Source organism: Scyliorhinus torazame, chromosome 11 (assembly GCF_047496885.1).
Source record: "Scyliorhinus torazame isolate Kashiwa2021f chromosome 11, sScyTor2.1, whole genome shotgun sequence".
NCBI lineage: Eukaryota > Metazoa > Chordata > Chondrichthyes > Carcharhiniformes > Scyliorhinidae > Scyliorhinus > Scyliorhinus torazame.
In genome coordinates, this window is record NC_092717.1 from 60331238 (window position 1) to 60348249 (window position 17012).

Here is a 17012-nt window from a genome sequence, read left to right on the forward strand (position 1 = left end):
CTGGGTAGTAGTGTCCCGGGTAGGGGTGTCCTGGATAGTGGTGTCCTGGGTAGTGGTGTCCTGGCTCGGATGTGACGGGGGCCTGTGGCTGCCCCCCTCATCGCTGGGTGGTTGCTCCCGCACGTGACGGGGGTGTCGTCTCCCTGTTGCTCCAGGTCTCTCCGTCTCCCGTGGTGTGCGAGGGGCATCCTGCGGGCGTCGCATGCTGGAGGGTGCGGGTCTCTCCGTCTCCCGTGGTCTCCGAGGGGCATCCTGCGGGCGTCGCATGCTGGAGGGTGCGGGTCTCTCCGTCTCCTGTGGTCTCCGAGGGGCATCCTGCGGGCGTCGCATGCTGGAGGGTGCGGGTCTCTCCGTCTCCCGTGGTCTCCGAGGGGCATCCTGCGGGCGTCGCATGCTGGAGGGTGCGGGTCTCTCCGTCTCCTGTGGTCTCCGAGGGGCATCCTGCGGGCGTCGCATGCTGGACGGTGCGGGTCTCTCCGTCTCCCGTGGTCTCCGAGGGGCATCCTGCGGGCGTCGCATGCTGGAGGGTGCGGGTCTCTCCGTCTCCTGTGGTCTCCAAGGGGCATCCTGCGGGCGTCGCATGCTGGAGGGTGCGGATCTCTCCGTCTCCCGTGGTCTCCGAGGGGCATCCTGCGGGCGCGCATGCTGGAGGGTGCGGGTCTCTCCGTCTCCTGTGGTCTCCGAGGGGCATCCTGCGGGCGTGGCATGCTGGACGGTGCGGGTCTCTCCGTCTCCCGTGGTCTCCGAGGGGCATCCTGCGGGCGTCGCATGCTGGAGGGTGCGGGTCTCTCCGTCTCCTGTGGTCTCCGAGGGGCATCCTGCGGGCGGTCTGCATCTGCGGGGATGGGTGCCTGGACGTTTGGTCCTGCGATACACAATGAAGCATGCATGGTTAGACATCAGGCAGTGATCAGGTGATACGGGGGAGGGGGATATAGGGGAGGGGGGATATGGGGACGGGCTGTTGGTGGCTCACTTGCTCGTGGGGCCCCGACCTCTGCATCAGCAACCTCCCGGTCCTCAGGTCCGCCAGCCAGTTCCAGGGCCCTTTCCTCGTGTACGCTCAGTGGCCTCTCATCAGCGGGCCCTCCTCCAGTCCTCACATGCTCCCTATTGTTGTGTGCGCGCTTCTCCTGTGGGGGGGGGGGGGTGGCAGGGGTAAAAGGCAGCAGTGTTAGGCAGGTATATGAATGCACGCCATCGGTTGCGCGTGCATTGCAGAGGTTAAGGTTAGGACTGGATTCACTTGGGGATATGGGGGATATGGGGGAGGGGGGATATAGGGGATATGGGGGAGGGGGATATGGGGGATATGGGGGAGGGGGGATATGGGGGAGGGGGGATATGGGGGATATGGGGGAGGGGGGATATGGGGGATATGGGGGAGGGGGGATATGGGGAGGGGGGATATGGGGGAGGGGGGATATGGGGGAGGGGGGATATGGGGGATATGGGGGAGGGGGGATATGGGGGAGGGGGGATATGGGGGAGGGGGGATATGGGGGATATGGGGGAGGGGGGATATGGGGAGGGGGGTATGGGGGATATGGGGGAGGGGGGATATGGGGGAGGGGGGATATGGGGATATGGGGGAGGGGGGATATGGGGGATATGGGGGAGGGGGGATATGGGGGAGGGGGGATATGGGGGAGGGGGGATATGGGGGAGGGGGGATATGGGGGATATGGGGAGGGGGGATATGGGGAGGGGGGGATATGGGGGAGGGGGGAATATGGGGGAGGGGGGAATATGGGGGATATGGGGGAGGGGGGATATGGGGGAGGGGGGATATGCGGGATATGGGGGAGGGGGGATATGCGGGATATGGGGGAGGGGGGATATGGGGGAGGGGGGATATGGGGGATATGGGGGAGGGGGGATATGGGGGATATGGGGAGGGGGGGATATGGGGGATATGGGGGAGGCTCACCCTGCCTGCTCTGACGAGGTCGTTCACCTTCTTGTGGCACTGGGTGCCTGTCCGTGGTGTTAGGGCCACAGCGGTGACGGCCTCTGCCACCTCCCTCCACAGACGCCGGCTGTGGCGTGGGGCAACTCTGCGGCCGTGCCCGGGATACAGGGCGTCCCTCCTCTGCTCCACCGCGTCCAGGAGCGCCTCCACATCGCGTGACTCGAACCTCGGGGCTGAGCGACGGCCAGCCATCAAGTCGGGTGTTGCGGTCGGGTGTTCCGGTCGGGTGGGGGGGAGCTGCGCGGCCTTATGAGCCGTCACGCCGTGCAGCGCGTATGACGCTGCACGGCGTGAACCACTGCGCAAGCGCGGATCCCGTTACGTCGCTGCTAGCCCATTTCGGGCCGCAGACTATCGGCCCATTTTTATGACGTGACGCAAGTGGGATTTGCGCCGTTTTTTGCGCCGATCGGCGGAGTTTCCGCCGATAACGGAGAATTTCGCCCCTTATTCACTCCTGCTGAATCTCCAACCAGGTACCCATCTCTGTCATTTACTTCCCCTATCTCCCGGGCTGTCTCCCTTTTTCTAAGCTGCTGTGCAATCATTCTGCTGGCCTTCTCTCCATGCTCATAGGTCCACCCCCTCGCCTTTCTCAGCTGCTCCACCGCCTTCCCTGTGGTTAACAAGCCGAACTCTGCCTGTAGCCTCCGCCATTCCCTTAAATAAAACGGGGCTTTATTGACTGGGTCAGGTTGCTGTATCAGGCTCCTGTGGCAAGTGTACGGATGAACAGACCTCTTCATTCACCTGAGGAAGGAGCAGCGCTCCGAAAGCTAGTGACCTCGAAACAAACCTGTTGGACTTTAACCTGGTGTTGTAAGACTTCGTACTGATTCCCTTAAAAGCCCTGCCTCTGGGGTCTCCGCATACCTCCTATCGATCTGTAGTATCCCCTTTACCAGTCGGTCCGTCCCAGCCCTATCCACCCTCTACCTTTGGGCCCGTATCGAGATCAGCTCCCCTCTGACCACCGCCTTCAGTGCTTCCCACACCACCGCTGCTGAAATTTCCCCCTTGTCGTTGACCTGCAGGTAGTTCTGAATACATTTCCTCAGCTGCTCGCACACACCTTCATCCGGCAAAAGTCCCACATCCAACCTCCAGCTGGTTACTGTCTTTACTAACCTGTAGGTCAACCCAGTGCGGGGCATGGTCTGAGATTGTGATCGCCGAGTACCCAGTGTCCACCACCCCAGCCAGCAAGGCCCTGCTCAAAATAAAGAAATCAATCCAGGAGTACACTTTATGCACGTGTGAGTAGAAGGAGAACTCCTTCACCCTCGGCTGCCCAAATATCCATGGATCCACCCCCCCCTATCAGATCCATGAACCCTCTTAGTTCCTTTGCCATTGCTGGCACCCTGCCCGTTTTCGAGCTTGACCGGTCCAAGTCAGGGTCAATAACTGTGTTGAAGTCCCCTCCCATGACCAACCTGTGCGACTCCAGGTCCGGTATCTTCTCCAGCATCCTCTCTATAAACTCCACACCATCCCAATTTGGCGCATACAGATTTACTACCACCTGCACCCCCTCCAGTTTCCCACTGACCATAATGTACCGACATCCCATATCCGAAACTATTCTACCCGTCTCAAACACCACCCGCTTATTGATCAGGATCGTGACCCCTCTAGCCTTTGAGTCTAGTCCCGAGTGAAAGACCTGACTGACCCAGCCTTTCCTCAATCTAATCTGGTCAGTTATCTAAGGTGCATCTCCTGCAACATTACCGCATCCACCTTCAGTTCCCTAAGATGCGCGAACCCACGTGCCCTCTTGACCGGCCCATTTAACCCTCGAACATTCCAGGTGATCAACCTAGTTGGGGGGTCCATTGCCTCCTCCCTCCGCTGATCAGCAATCCCCTTTTTTGGGCCTGCCTCCATCCCATTCTCCGCGCCTCCACTGGTCCGCCCCCAGGCAGCCTCCGCCCCCAACCTCCTCTCTGTCCCTTAGCCCAAGTCCCTCCCTCGTCAGCAGAACATTTACCCCCCCCCTAGTAAAAGCACTCTGTAACCCAATCCCTTTAATAATCCGAACATATGCACACCCCCCCCCAATGCGCTTCCGTGAGCTAGCCCGCCCAGCTAGCTTGGTGGCCCCCTCCCTGGCGCCGGATAGTCTCCCACCTATTGTTCCCTCCCCACCCTCCCCCCCGCTCATCCAAACATACTCCAACATCAAACAATCCCCACACAATTGCCTGACAGAAAAATCCAAGATTTAAACAAGCACATCTCCATCCCCCAGCAGTGCAAATGAAAACCTTAACTCACTAAGCTCTACCGCTGCTCCCAAATCAATGCAAAAGGCATTACAAACAGCCTCCACAAAAGGAAAAACGAGAAACTTTTTTTGAAAGAACAGAAAAAAACAAAGAAAACATGAATGTTGCAGGAAAGTTCAGAAGTTCTCAGTCCACCTTTCCTTTTCGCGAAGTCCAGCGCGTCCTCAGGCGACTCGAAATAAAAGTGCTGTTCCTCATACGTGACCCAGAGATGGGCCGGATACAACAGTCCAAACTTCACTTTTTTCTTAAAAAGGATCGATCTAATCTGGTTGAAGCCTGCTCTTCTCCTGGCCACCTCCACACTCGGGTCTTGGTAAACCCGCAGGATACTGTTGTCCCACTTATAGCTCCTTGTCTGCCTGGCCCACTGTAGAATGCGCTCCTTATTCAAGTACCTGTGGAATTTCACCACCGTTGCCCTCAGGGGGGTGGGTCTCCCATTCGCAGCTTCCTCACGAGTGCTCTGTGAGCCCTGTCCACCTCCAAGGACCGGGAGAATGCCCCACCCCCCAGCAGCTTCTCAAACATGTCTGCTATGTATGCCCCAGCGTTCACTCCTTCGGACCACTCCTGGAGCCCAACGATTCTCAAGTTCTGCCGGCGGGACCTATTCTCTCGGTCCTCCACCTTCTCCAGGAGCTTCTTCTGCTGGTCTCTCAGCATCCCCACCTCCAACTCCACCTCAGTTTGATGTTCCTCCTGCTCAGCCAGCGCCTTCTCTACCTTCTGGATCGCCCGATCTTGGCCGTCCAATCTAAGCTCCAGACGCTCAATTGACTCTTTTATCGGGTCCAAGCAGTCCCATTTCTGCTTGGTAAAGCCCTCCTGAATAACTTGCATCAGCTGCTCCGTTGACCGCTGGGTCGACAAACCAGAGGTCCGGTCCTCCGCCATGCTGTCTCCTGCTGTAGCTTCAACCCAAGCCTTCACTGTCTTTCTCTTTCTGCCTTTACGAGCACTTCTAGTCCTTCTCTCCATGCACTGATGTGGGAATTCAGTACACAATTGCCTCTGTCATCAGTTTTACAGTTCAAGTCCGGTAGAAAATCGGGGGAAAAGGTCCAAAAGTCCGACCAGAGCGGGAGCCACCAAATGTGCGACTTACTCCTTCATAGCCGCCATCGGAAGTCCACTGTTGTGCTTTCTTGATCGTAGCGTCGACGTGGCTGGACCATGACAGATTGTTGGTGATGTGCACACCTAGGAATTTGAAGCTGTCAACCATCTCCACCTCAGCACCATCGGTGTGTACTTTGCTTCCTGAAGTCAATGACCAGCTCCTTAGTTTTGCTGACGTTGAGGAAGAGATTGTTGGCGTTACACCATGCTACTAGGTTTTCTATCTCCCTCCTGTACTCTGACTCATCGTTGTTTGAGATCTGACCCACTACTGTTGTGTCATCAGCAAACTTGTGGATGGAGTTGGAGCCAAATTGTGCCACACAGTACAGGGAGTATAGTAGGGGGCAAAGTATGCAGCCTTGCTGGGCCCCGATATTGAGGACTATCGTGGAGAAGGTGTTCCACAGATGGAGGTGGAGCCAAATTGTGCCACATGGTCGTTTGTGTATAGGCAGTATAGAACATAGAACATAGAACAATACAGCGCAGTACAGGCCCTTCAGCCCACAATGTTGCACCGAAACAAAAGCCATCTAACCTACACTATGCAATTATCATCCATATGTTTATCCAATAAACTTTTAAATGCCCTCAATGTTGGCGAGTTCACTACTGTAGCAGGTAGGGCATTCCACGGCCTCACTACTCTTTGCGTAAAGAACCTACCTCTGACCTCTGTCCTATATCTATTACCCCTCAGTTTAAAGCTATGTCCCCTCGTGCCAGCCATTTTCATCCGCGGGAGAAGGCTCTCACTGTCCACCCTATCCAACCCCCTGATCATTTTGTATGCCTCTATTAAGTCTCCTCTTAACCTTCTTCTCTCCAACGAAAACAACCTCAAGTCCATCAGCCTTTCCTCATAAGATTTTCCCTCCATACCAGGCAACATCCTGGTAAATCTCCTCTGCACCCGCTCCAAAGCCTCCACGTCCTTCCTATAATGCGGTGACCAGAACTGTACGCAATACTCCAAATGCGGCCGTACCAGAGTTCTGTACAGCTGCAACATGACCTCCTGACTCCGGAACTCAATCCCTCTACCAATAAAGGCCAACACTCCATAGGCCTTCTTCACAACCCTATCAACCTGGGTGGCAACTTTCAGGGATCTATGTACATGGACACCTAGATCCCTCTGCTCATCCACACTTTAAAGAACTTTTCCATTAGCCAAATATTCCGCATTCCTGTTATTCCTTCCAAAGTGAATCACCTCACACTTCTCTACATTAAACTCCATTTGCCACCTCTCAGCCCAGCTCTGCAGTATAGTAGGGGGCAGTCTTGCTGGGCACCGATATTGAGGACTACTGTGGAGAAGATGTTGTTGTTTCTCCTTGTTCATTGTGATCTATGGGTCAGGAATTTGAGGATCCAGTTGCAGAGGGAGGAGCCAAGTCCTAGGTTTTGGAGCTTTCATATGAGCTTTGCAGGGATTATGGTGCAGTGAATATGATGAAAGCAACCTATCTGGCATCATCAAAGCCTGGTATGGCAACTGCTCGGCCCAAGGCCGTAAGAAACTATAGAGATCCGTGAACACAGCCCTGTCCATCACGCAAACCTGCCTCCCATCCATTGACTCTGTCTACACCGCCCGCTGCCTTGGGAAAGTGAGCAGCAGAATCAAAGACCCCTCCCACCCGGGTTAATCACTCTTCCAACCTCTTCCATCGGGCCGGATATACAGAAGTCTGAGAACATGCACTAACAGTTTCAAAATCAGCTTCTTCCCCGCTATTACCAGAATCCTGAACGGCCCTCTTATGGACTGATCTGATCTCTTCATACATCTTCTCTATTGACTAGCACTACACTCCATATGCTTCACCCAATGTCTATGCTTATGTATTTGCATTGTGTATTTATGTATGTCCTATGTTTATTCTCATGCATGGAATGATATATCTGGACTGTACGCAGAACAATACTTTTCACTATACCTTGCCACATGTCACAATAAAACAAATCCAAATCCCCAGATGATAATGAGGTGTACTTCAATGATAGGGTTGACTGTGCAGGCTGGGCATTTGTGTGTCCGGTGCATAGGTCAAAGTCAGATAGTTCATCTGGTTTATTCTTATCAGATATTTTGCAGCAGTTTAATACAAGTGAGAGACATGTCAGGTCATTTCAGAGAGAAACCACATTATTTCAGGACTGGAGTCACACCTACATCAGACTAGGAAAGGACAGCAGATTTCCTTTTTTGAAGGACACTAGTAATTCAAATAGATTTTTAAGACAATCTGTTATTGGTTCTAGTTATTTATTCTAGATTTGTTTTGACTATATTCATATTTGGTTCGAAGCAAAATGCTTTGTAATTTCTTGAAACACTCATAAGATGCCACATAAATACATATCCTTCTTTATCATTGATGCTGGAGAACCACATTGTTCGGCACCAGTAATTTTGCAGCATTCACCAAGATAATTAGCCATTGAAGACTTTGAGGTGGCTGAAATGGAAAATGTATAGATGCAGTAAAGCACTAAATGGCAGTCTGTAACTTAAGCAAGGAGTCAGGAGAGCTAAAAGGGGTCACGAAAAGTCATTGGCAAATAGGGTTAAGGAAAATCCCAAGGCTTTTTACACGTACATAAAAAGCAAGAGGATAGCCAGGGAAAGGGTTGGCCCACTGAAGGATAGGCAAGGGAATCTATGTGTGGAGCCAGAGGAAATGGGCGAGGTACTAAATGAATACTTTGCATCAGTATTCACCAAAGAGAAGGAATTGGTGGATGTTGAGCCTGGAGAAGGGTGTGTAGATAGCCTGGGTCACATTGAGATCCAAAAAGACAAGGTGTTGGGCATCTTGAAAAATATTAAGGTAGATAAGTCCCCAGGGCCGGATGGGATCTACCCCAGAATACTGAAGAGGCTAGAGCGGAAATTGCTGAGGCCTTGACAGAAATCTTTGGATCCTCACTGTCTTCAAGTGATGTCCCGGAGGACTGGAGAATAGCCAATGTTTTTCCTTTGTTTAAGAAGGGTAGCAAGGATAATCCAGGGAACTACAGGCCGGTGAGCCTTGCGTCAGTGGTAGGGAAATTACTGGAGAGAATTCTTCGAGACAGGATCTATTCCCATTTGGAAGCAAGTGGACTTATTAGTGAGAGGCAGCGTGTTTTTGTGAAGTGAAGGTCGTGTCTCACTAACTTGATCGAGTTTCTCGAAGAGGTCACAAAGATGATTGATGCAGGTAGGGCAGTGGATGTTGTCTATATGGACTTCAGTAAGGTCTTTGACAAGGTCTCTCATGGCAGACTGGTACAAAAGGTGAAGTCGCACGGGATCAGGGGTGAGCTGGCAAGGTGGATACAGAACTGGCTAGGTCATAGAAGGCAGAGAGTAGCAATGGAAAGGTGCTTTTCTCATTGGATGGCTGTGACGAGTGGTGTTCCGCAGGGATCAGTGCTGGGACCGTTGCTGTTCGTAGTATATATAAATGATTTGGAAGATAATGTAACTGGTCTGATTAGTAAGTTTGCAGACGGCACAAAGGTTGGTGGAATTGCGGATAGCGATGAGGACTGTCAGAGGATACAGCAGGATTTAGATCATTTGGAGACTTGGGTGGAGAGATGGCAGATGGAGTTTAATCCGGACAAATGTGAGGTAATGCATTTTGGAAGGTCTAATGCAGGAAGGGAATATACAGTGAATGGCAGAACCCTCAAGAGTATTGAAAGTCAGAGAGATCTAGGTGTACAGGTCCACAGGTCACTGAAAGGGGCAACACAGGTGGAGAAGGCATACGGCAAGGTTGCCTTCATTGGCCGGGGCATTGAGTATAAGAATTGGCAAGTCATGTTGCAGCTGTATAGAACCTTAGTTAGGCTACACTTGGAGTATAGTGTTCAATTCTGGTCGCCACACAACCAGAAGGATGTGGAGGCTTTAGAGAGGGTGCAGAAGAGATTTACCAGAATGTTGCCTGGTATGGAGGGCATTAGCTATGAGGAGCGGTTGAATAAACTCGGTTTGTTCTCATTGGAACGACGGAGGTTGAGGGGCATAGATAGAGTGGATAGTCAGAGGCTTTTCCCCAGGGTAGAGGGGTCAATTACTAGGGGGCATAGGTTTAAGGTGCGAGGGGCAAGGTTTAGAGTAGATGTACGAGGCAAGTTTTTTACACAGAGGGTAGTGGATGCCTGGAACTCGCTGCCAGAGGAGATGGTGGAAGCAGGGACGATAGTGACATTTAAGGGGCATCGGAACAAATACATGAATAGGATGGGAATAGAGGGATACGGACCCAGGAAGCGTAGAAGATTGTAGTTTAGTCGGACAGCATGGTCGGCACGTGCTTGGAGGGCCGAAGGGCCTGTTCCTGTGCTGTACTTTTCTTTGTTCTTTGTCACCACATCTCTGAATTCAAAACCTACTGATCATGATGAGATAGTCTGGGAAAGGTGCTTAGTGGATCCAAACCACTTCCAAAGCAGTGGATTGAAACATTGAAGAGAATCAATTCCAGCTGTTCTGATAAATGTCTACTCTCTTGGCTGAGGCTGAAACCTAAAGACGAGATATTAAAAATAATAATAAAAAAGTGGTAAGGAATGGAAATGTGAGAGTATTATTGTCGTAGACTTTGGAATTCTCTAACATACTTTAAACATTATAAAAATATTCAAACGTAAGAATTTTGTTTAGGTTGGTTTTTCATCATCTCTGAAATCTAGTTGACATAAGCCAGCAAAAGAACCACTTTACACTTTTTGGTATTGCTTTGAATCCATCCCTTATAATCGGTCATTATGATGAGAAAGGAAATGACTGACCACGCAAACCTAAAGGAAAGATTATTTTCCTATAAAAATAAAAAAAAGCCTTGCATTTATATGTGACCACTGGATGTCCCAAAGCACGTTGCTGTTAGCGAATATTCCTTTGAGGTGTAGTCAGTGTTGCAATGCAGCAGACACAGCAGCCAATTTACACACAGCAAACTCCCACAAACAGCAAAGTGATAATGACCAGATAATCTGTAAGGATGATGTTGACAGAAGGATAAATATCAGCCAGGACATCAGGGGCGGGATTTACTGACGACGCCGCTGCGCGTCTTTCGGTGGGAGAGGCGGACCGCCAACGAGATCTACCAGCTCCACCGTTGTCTAGCCCTCACTCCTGGAAAACGCGGGTGACGGCATGGGACCAGAATTTTCTGCCAGCGTGAACAACCGATAAATCCCACTCAATGGATATCTCCACTGCTCTTCTTCAAAAAAGTGCCATGATATTTTTTACATCCATCCGAGGAGGCAGATAGAGCCTTGGTTTGACATTTTAGCTGAAAGACAGCACGTCTAACAGTGAAACACTGTCAGCATGGCAGTGGAGTGTCAGCCTTGTCTTTTGTGCTCAATCCCCGGAACGGAAGCTGAACCCAGAACTTTGTGGACCAGTGGCAGGAGTGCTATCAGCTGAGCTTCCTGCAGGGGAAGAAAAGGAGAGACGTTTTAATTTATGAGCAGTCACGGAATACCCGAAAGACACAGGCCATCCAAGCGGGAGTGAGAGTTTTAAAAATATATATATATATATACTTTTATAATTTTTTCCAAGTAACACAACAAAATTTACAAAGCTCAACTGGTACAGTACAGAACAAATATTTCTGCAAACCTAAGAACAAAGCAAGACAGGATAAATTAGGACAACCGTCCCTAAGAACTAGTGTCTCCATGTTTACATCAGAGAAATCAGTAACATTTATCATGGGCAGCACTGTAGCATAGTGGTTAGCACTGTGGCTTCACAGTGCAAGGGTCCCAGGTTCAATTCCCGCCTTGGGTCACTGTCTGTGTGGAATCTGCATGTTCTCCCTGTGTCTGCGTGGGTTTCCTCCGGGTCCTCCGGTTTCCTCCCACAAGTCCCGAAAGACAAGCTGTTAGGTAATTTGGACATTCTGAATTCTCCCTCTGTGTACCCAGACAGGCTCCGGAATGTGGCAACAAGGAGCTTTTCACAGTAACTTCATTGCAGTGTTAATGTACGCCGACTTGTGACAATAAAGAATATTTTAAAAAATAATAAAACAGGTGAGAAAGGGAATAGGCTATATAAACATGATAGGATTGCATATATCAAACTGCACACTCAAATATATAGTGAGATCACAAATTGAAATATGGCTCGTGGGACACCTTGGAGGAGCAATTCAGACAAAGCAGAACCTATAAATCTGAGATAGGGGTCCACACTTTATGGAATGTAACAGATTTGGAATGGTCACAGACGTCAGGAATTCCATAGGAATCTACTTCATGCCTATTTTATGCCAGTTTTGAATCAAAAGCTATTTTTTTTCTTTTGGAAATGTTTTTATTGAGCTTTCATATTTCATATCCAACAAATTATAAATTATACATTAACAGAAAACCCCCCCGCAAAAACCAACACGTATATTTACAAGCGAGCATCTTCATACCAACAACTGCGGTCGTGACCCCCTTTTAACCGGCATACATATTTTACATTCCCCAAATGGCCGATACACAAATCGAAGTATTCTTGTCACTGATCCAGGAGCAGAGGATATATTTACGAGTGGCAAAAGTTAGGGTCTCGTATGGCCTTTTGTCATTAACGTCAGTAATTCCCCGATCTGGAAGACCCAGAATTTGGAACAAAGGATCAACTTCTAAGGCCCTGTCAAATATACTCTCCAGCCACTTAACTAAACCAATAGCATTGAATGTTCACATTGGCCCATACACAGTGGGCGGGATTCTCCGACCCCCGCTGGGTTGGAGAATCCATGGGGGCGGCGCGAATCCTGCCCCGCCACCCGACACTGGCTGCCGGCGCCGTTTTTCGGGCGGGGGCAGGATTCCCGCCACGCCGGTCGGAGGCCTTTGGCAGCAGCCCTCCCGGTGATTCTCCGGGCCCCGATGGGCCAAGCGGCCGTCCATTTCTGGTCAGTCCCGTCAGCGTGAATCACTCAACTCACATACCGGCGGTACCTGGCAGGTAAGTCGGCGGGGGCAGTCTTCGGGGCGGCGCAGGGGCATCCGACCCCGGGGGGTCCCCCACGGTGGCCTGGCCCGCGATCGGGGACCACCGATCTGCGGATGGGCTTGTTCCATGGGGGAACTTCTTCCTTCCGTGCCGGCCCCTGTAGGGCTCCGCCATGGCCGGCGTGGCGAAGAGAACGCATAAGCCAAAATACGCCGGCCGGTCTACGCATGCGTGGTGCCACGCCCGCTATTCCGCACATGCGCAAGATTTCGGTGCATGTGCATGTGCTCCAGCTCGCCCTTTGGCACCGGCTGGAGTTACGCCAACCCCTCCGGCGTCCACCTTTGCCCCCTAGACAGGTGAGAATTCCTCACCTTGGGGGGGGGGGCGTTGACGACAGAGTTGTTGCCGCCGGTTTTCCCGCCAGCGTGGGGACTTAGTCCCCAGAATGGAGAATCCCGGCCAGTATATCTGTTCACTGTCAGCTACCAGGCACTTTTGGCACATCAAGGATCAAACCTGTGTCTTAGACTCAGTGTGATATGCAAGCAGTGCAGTATCTTGAACTGAGTTGTTGAATGCTGAAATTTTATTGGCATAATCCCATCGACTACACAATGTCTCCCCATCAATGTTAGTTGTGAAGTCTCTTTCCCAAGGCTGCAAGCTACCCAATTTACTTGCACAGTATTCAGAACAAAAGTATCATAAAACTTCCCAATAAGCAGGATATACGACAATATAAAATGAGACAATAAACAAGATTATCATCATAGATTTTACAGTGCAGAAGGAGGCCATTCGGCCCATCGAGTCTGCACCGGCTCTTGGAACGAGCACCCTACCCAAGGTCCACACCTCCACCCTATCCCCATAACCCAGTAACCCCACCCTACACTAAGGGCAATTTTGGACACTATGGGCAATTTAGTATGGCCAATCCAGCCAACCCGCACATCTTTGGACTGTGGGAGGAAACCGAAGCACCCGAAGGAAACCGACGCACACACGGGGAGGATGTGCAGACTCCGCACAGACAGTGACCCAAGCTGGAATCGAACCTGGGACCCTGGAGCTGTGAAGCATTTGTGCTATCCACAATGCTACCGTGCTGCCCCCTAGGGAGATAGGGAGAAAGTCTAAATTTCAAAGGCGTGCAAATTGTCGATCCAAGTCTTCCACCTTGTATGGACTTTACAAAGGTCAAGGCACTAGCTGTATCATCGAAAGACTTAGCAAAGTCATCAAATATCACTCTCCTGGTTTCAGGATAAAGCACGGCTTAATTCACTCCAGCTGCCTTGAGAGCTGTTTTCTGACTTCATCGAAGCCTTGATGCTTCAACTGTGTGGCCGCTGACGAGCCCTGGATAACTGAGACCCTCCCTCATGGAGACAGGTCCCACCATACCTCACCATCTCCAGAACCTTCTGGTGACCTTTGAAGAAGTGAAAGTGAATGATTATGGGCCTCGGGAATTCAGTGTCCCCGGCCTCAATGACAGGATACAGTGCATCCTTTCCAATGTGAAACGCCCATCCAGCTTGAGGAACTGTGGTAGCCAGTTCGCAAAAATCTTAACAGGTACCTTACCCTCCACTCCTTCTGGCAGACCGACGACCCGGATATTCTTTTTCTGGCCTCGGTTCTCCAAATATTCCAGGATTTCAGACAAACTATGCAGCTGCTTTTCCAAGGATTGATTGGGAGCTTCAGCTGAGGATGCGACATTTTCGACTTTGTTTCTCCCAACACTTGTCCAAAAACCGGCCAGGGACGATGACTGAATGTTAATTCCCGGATTACACAAGCATGACCCGTGCAAACAGGATAAAAGAAGGATGATAAGAGTGGCGGCAGAGCCCAGAAAAAAGCTGCTATTCCCACACCCTCATCATGTGGTCCTCCGTGGGCTTTTCCTACATTCAAGGGATGTGGGCATCACAGGCTAGGCCAGCAATTATTGCCCATTCCTAATTGCCCTTGAGAAGGTAGTGTGCAGACTTCTTGAACGGCTACAGCCCATGTGGTGTAGGTACACCATTGTGCTTTTAGGGAGAGTTTCCAGGATTTTGAACCAGTGATAGTGAAGGAAGAATAGGCCAGTGGGAGTGGAGCCTGGGTATCGGAGCTTTGCAACTATTTAACTCTTCCATGCACAAGAAAATATTAATTAACCATGAAGGAAAGAGGGAAATCGCTCCTACTATGATTTATTAGTCTCGTGTTGAGAATGTTTCTTTTATATTTTTCCTCTTTTCCAGAGCTCGGCCAGTCATAACCGTGGAGATTTTCATCCTACTTCCCAGCTCCATTAACATCACAGCACCAAAGTGCCACGATGGCATTCAGCCAGTCAACTGTCTAAACGTTACAACTTGTTTCCGCTTTCATGGCAAGCAGCTCCCAGGCGAAATAGGTAACTTTCTGATAATTTACTTTATTAGTATTCCTCGGCGGTTTGGCTCCCACTTCTGGGGCGGGATTCTCCGCAATCGGCGCGATGTCCGCCGACTGGCGCCAAAAACGGCGCTAATCAGACCGGCATCGCGACGCCCCAAAGGTGCGGAAGTCTCCGCATCTTGAGGGGCCGAGCCCTAACCTTGAGGGGCTAGGCCCGCGCCGGACTGATTTCCGCCCTGCCAGCTGGCGAGAAAGGCCTTTGGTGCCCCGCCAGCTGGCGCGAAACTGACTTTGCCATGCGGCGCATGCGCGGGAGCGTCAGCGGCTGCTCACGGAATTCCCGCGCATGCGCAGTGGAGAGAGTCTCTTCCGCCTCCGCCATAGTGGAGACCATGGCGAAGGCGGAAGAAAAAGAGTGCCCCCACGGCACAGGCCCGCCCGCGGATCGGTGGGCCCGATCGCAGGCCAGGCCACCATGGGGGCACCCCCCGGGGCCAGATCGCCCCGCGCCCCCCCCCAGAACCCTGGAGCCTGCCTGCGCCGCCTTGTCCCGCCGGTAAGAGAGGTGGTTTGATTCTTGCTGGCGGGACAGGCATTCCAGCAGCGGGACTTCGGCCGGGGAATCGCCAGGAGGGTGGCCACAACCGGCGAGGCGCGATTCCCACCCCCGCCGAATATCCGGTGCCGGAGAATTCGGCAACCGGCGGGGGCGGGATTCACGCCAGCCCCCGGCGATTCTCCGACCCGGTGGGGGGTCAGAGAATCCCGCCCCTGATTCTCAACCTTCGAGGTTGGCTAAGAAATTAGTTGATAGCCACATGTGGTTTTTGATTGGCCACGTGCTTGACTTAATTCAGATTGAACCACTTTATTGCTTTTGCTCTTTTTCTTTTCCAATCCATTTCTAATTCACTTACAGAAATGTGGGGATCAATACCTAAGTGATCTTAATGGCCTATCCTGAAAGCATAGGCAGCACGGTAGCACAGTGGCTAGCACTGTGGCTTCACAGCACCAGGCTCCCTGGTACAATTCTGCGCTGAGTCACTGTCTGTGCGGAGTCTGCATGTTCTCCCCGTGTGTGCGTGGGTTTCCTCCGGTTGCTCCGGTTTCCTCCCACGGTCCAAAGACATGCAGGTTAGGTGGATTGGCCATTCTAAATTGCCCTTAGTGTCCAAAAAAGGTTAGGAGGGGTTATTGGGTTACGGGGATAGGGTGGAAGTGAAGGTTTAAGTGGGTCAGTGCAGACCCGATGTGTCGAATGGTCTCCTTCTGCACTGTATGTTCTATGTTCTATGAGTAAGCGCCACGATTAACACCCAGGGACCCGGTTTCAATTCCAGCCTTGGGTGACTCTGTGTAGTCTGCATGTCCTCCACCTGTGTGCGTGGGTTTCCTCGGGGTGCTCCAGTTTCCTCCCAAAGTCCAAAGGTGGGCAGGTTAGGTGAATTGCACAGGTTAAATTTGACCCTTAGTGTCCAAAGATGTGCGGGTTAGGTGGGGTTGCGGGGATGGGGTAGGGAGTGGGCCTTCGTAGAATGCTCTTTCAGAGGGCCGGTGCAGGTTTGATGGGCCGAATGGCCTCCTTCTGCACCATATGGTTTTAATAACCATCTAACAGATGGCGAGACGTTACATTTCAATGAAAATTTAAATTGTTGGGCTAACTAGTACTATCTGGGAAGTTTAAATGGGCTGGATTCTCCGAACCCACCTGCTTTGATGATGGGCGGGCAGGTGCAGAGAATCTGGCAGGAACCATAATATCGGAAAACCGTCAGCGTAAAATTATGTTGCAATTCTCCCAATGTCGGGTTAATGACGGATTGTTCATCTTGCTGTCAGGTAGTGTGAATTCCATTGTCATTGATTTGTATTCAATGAATGCTCATTAGAATGCTCATTCGGGGGAGTTTAAACTAATTTGACAGGGGGATGGGAAACTGATTTGTGGTCCAGGAGATAGCATTGTTGGAGTTCAGGAAGTTGAGGGTAGTGCAGTACTGAGGAAGATACCAAGGTCACAAGAATGGACCTGCAGGCATGAAGGTGGTTTAAAGTGTGTCTACTTCAATGCAATAAGATTGGTGAGCTTGGGGCATGGATTGGTACCTGGGACTACGATGTTGTGGCCATTACGGAGACGTGGATAGAACAGGGGCAGGAATGGTTGTTGGAGATTCCGGGGTTTAGATGTTTCAGTAAGATTAGTGAAGGTGGTACAAGATGTGGAGGAGTAGCA

General features: G+C 51.3%; 1 protein-coding gene across 1 annotated transcript in view; it reads left to right on the plus strand.

Annotated features, from left to right (window-relative positions):
* itga9 (integrin, alpha 9) overlaps nucleotides 1-17012 on the plus strand; it is a 936771-nt gene that overhangs the window by 311264 nt on the left and 608495 nt on the right. Inside the window, exon 14 of the mRNA XM_072467362.1 lies at nucleotides 14632-14786. Coding sequence (XP_072323463.1) covers nucleotides 14632-14786 — 155 coding nt within the window. The remainder of the gene's footprint in view (nucleotides 1-14631; nucleotides 14787-17012) is intronic.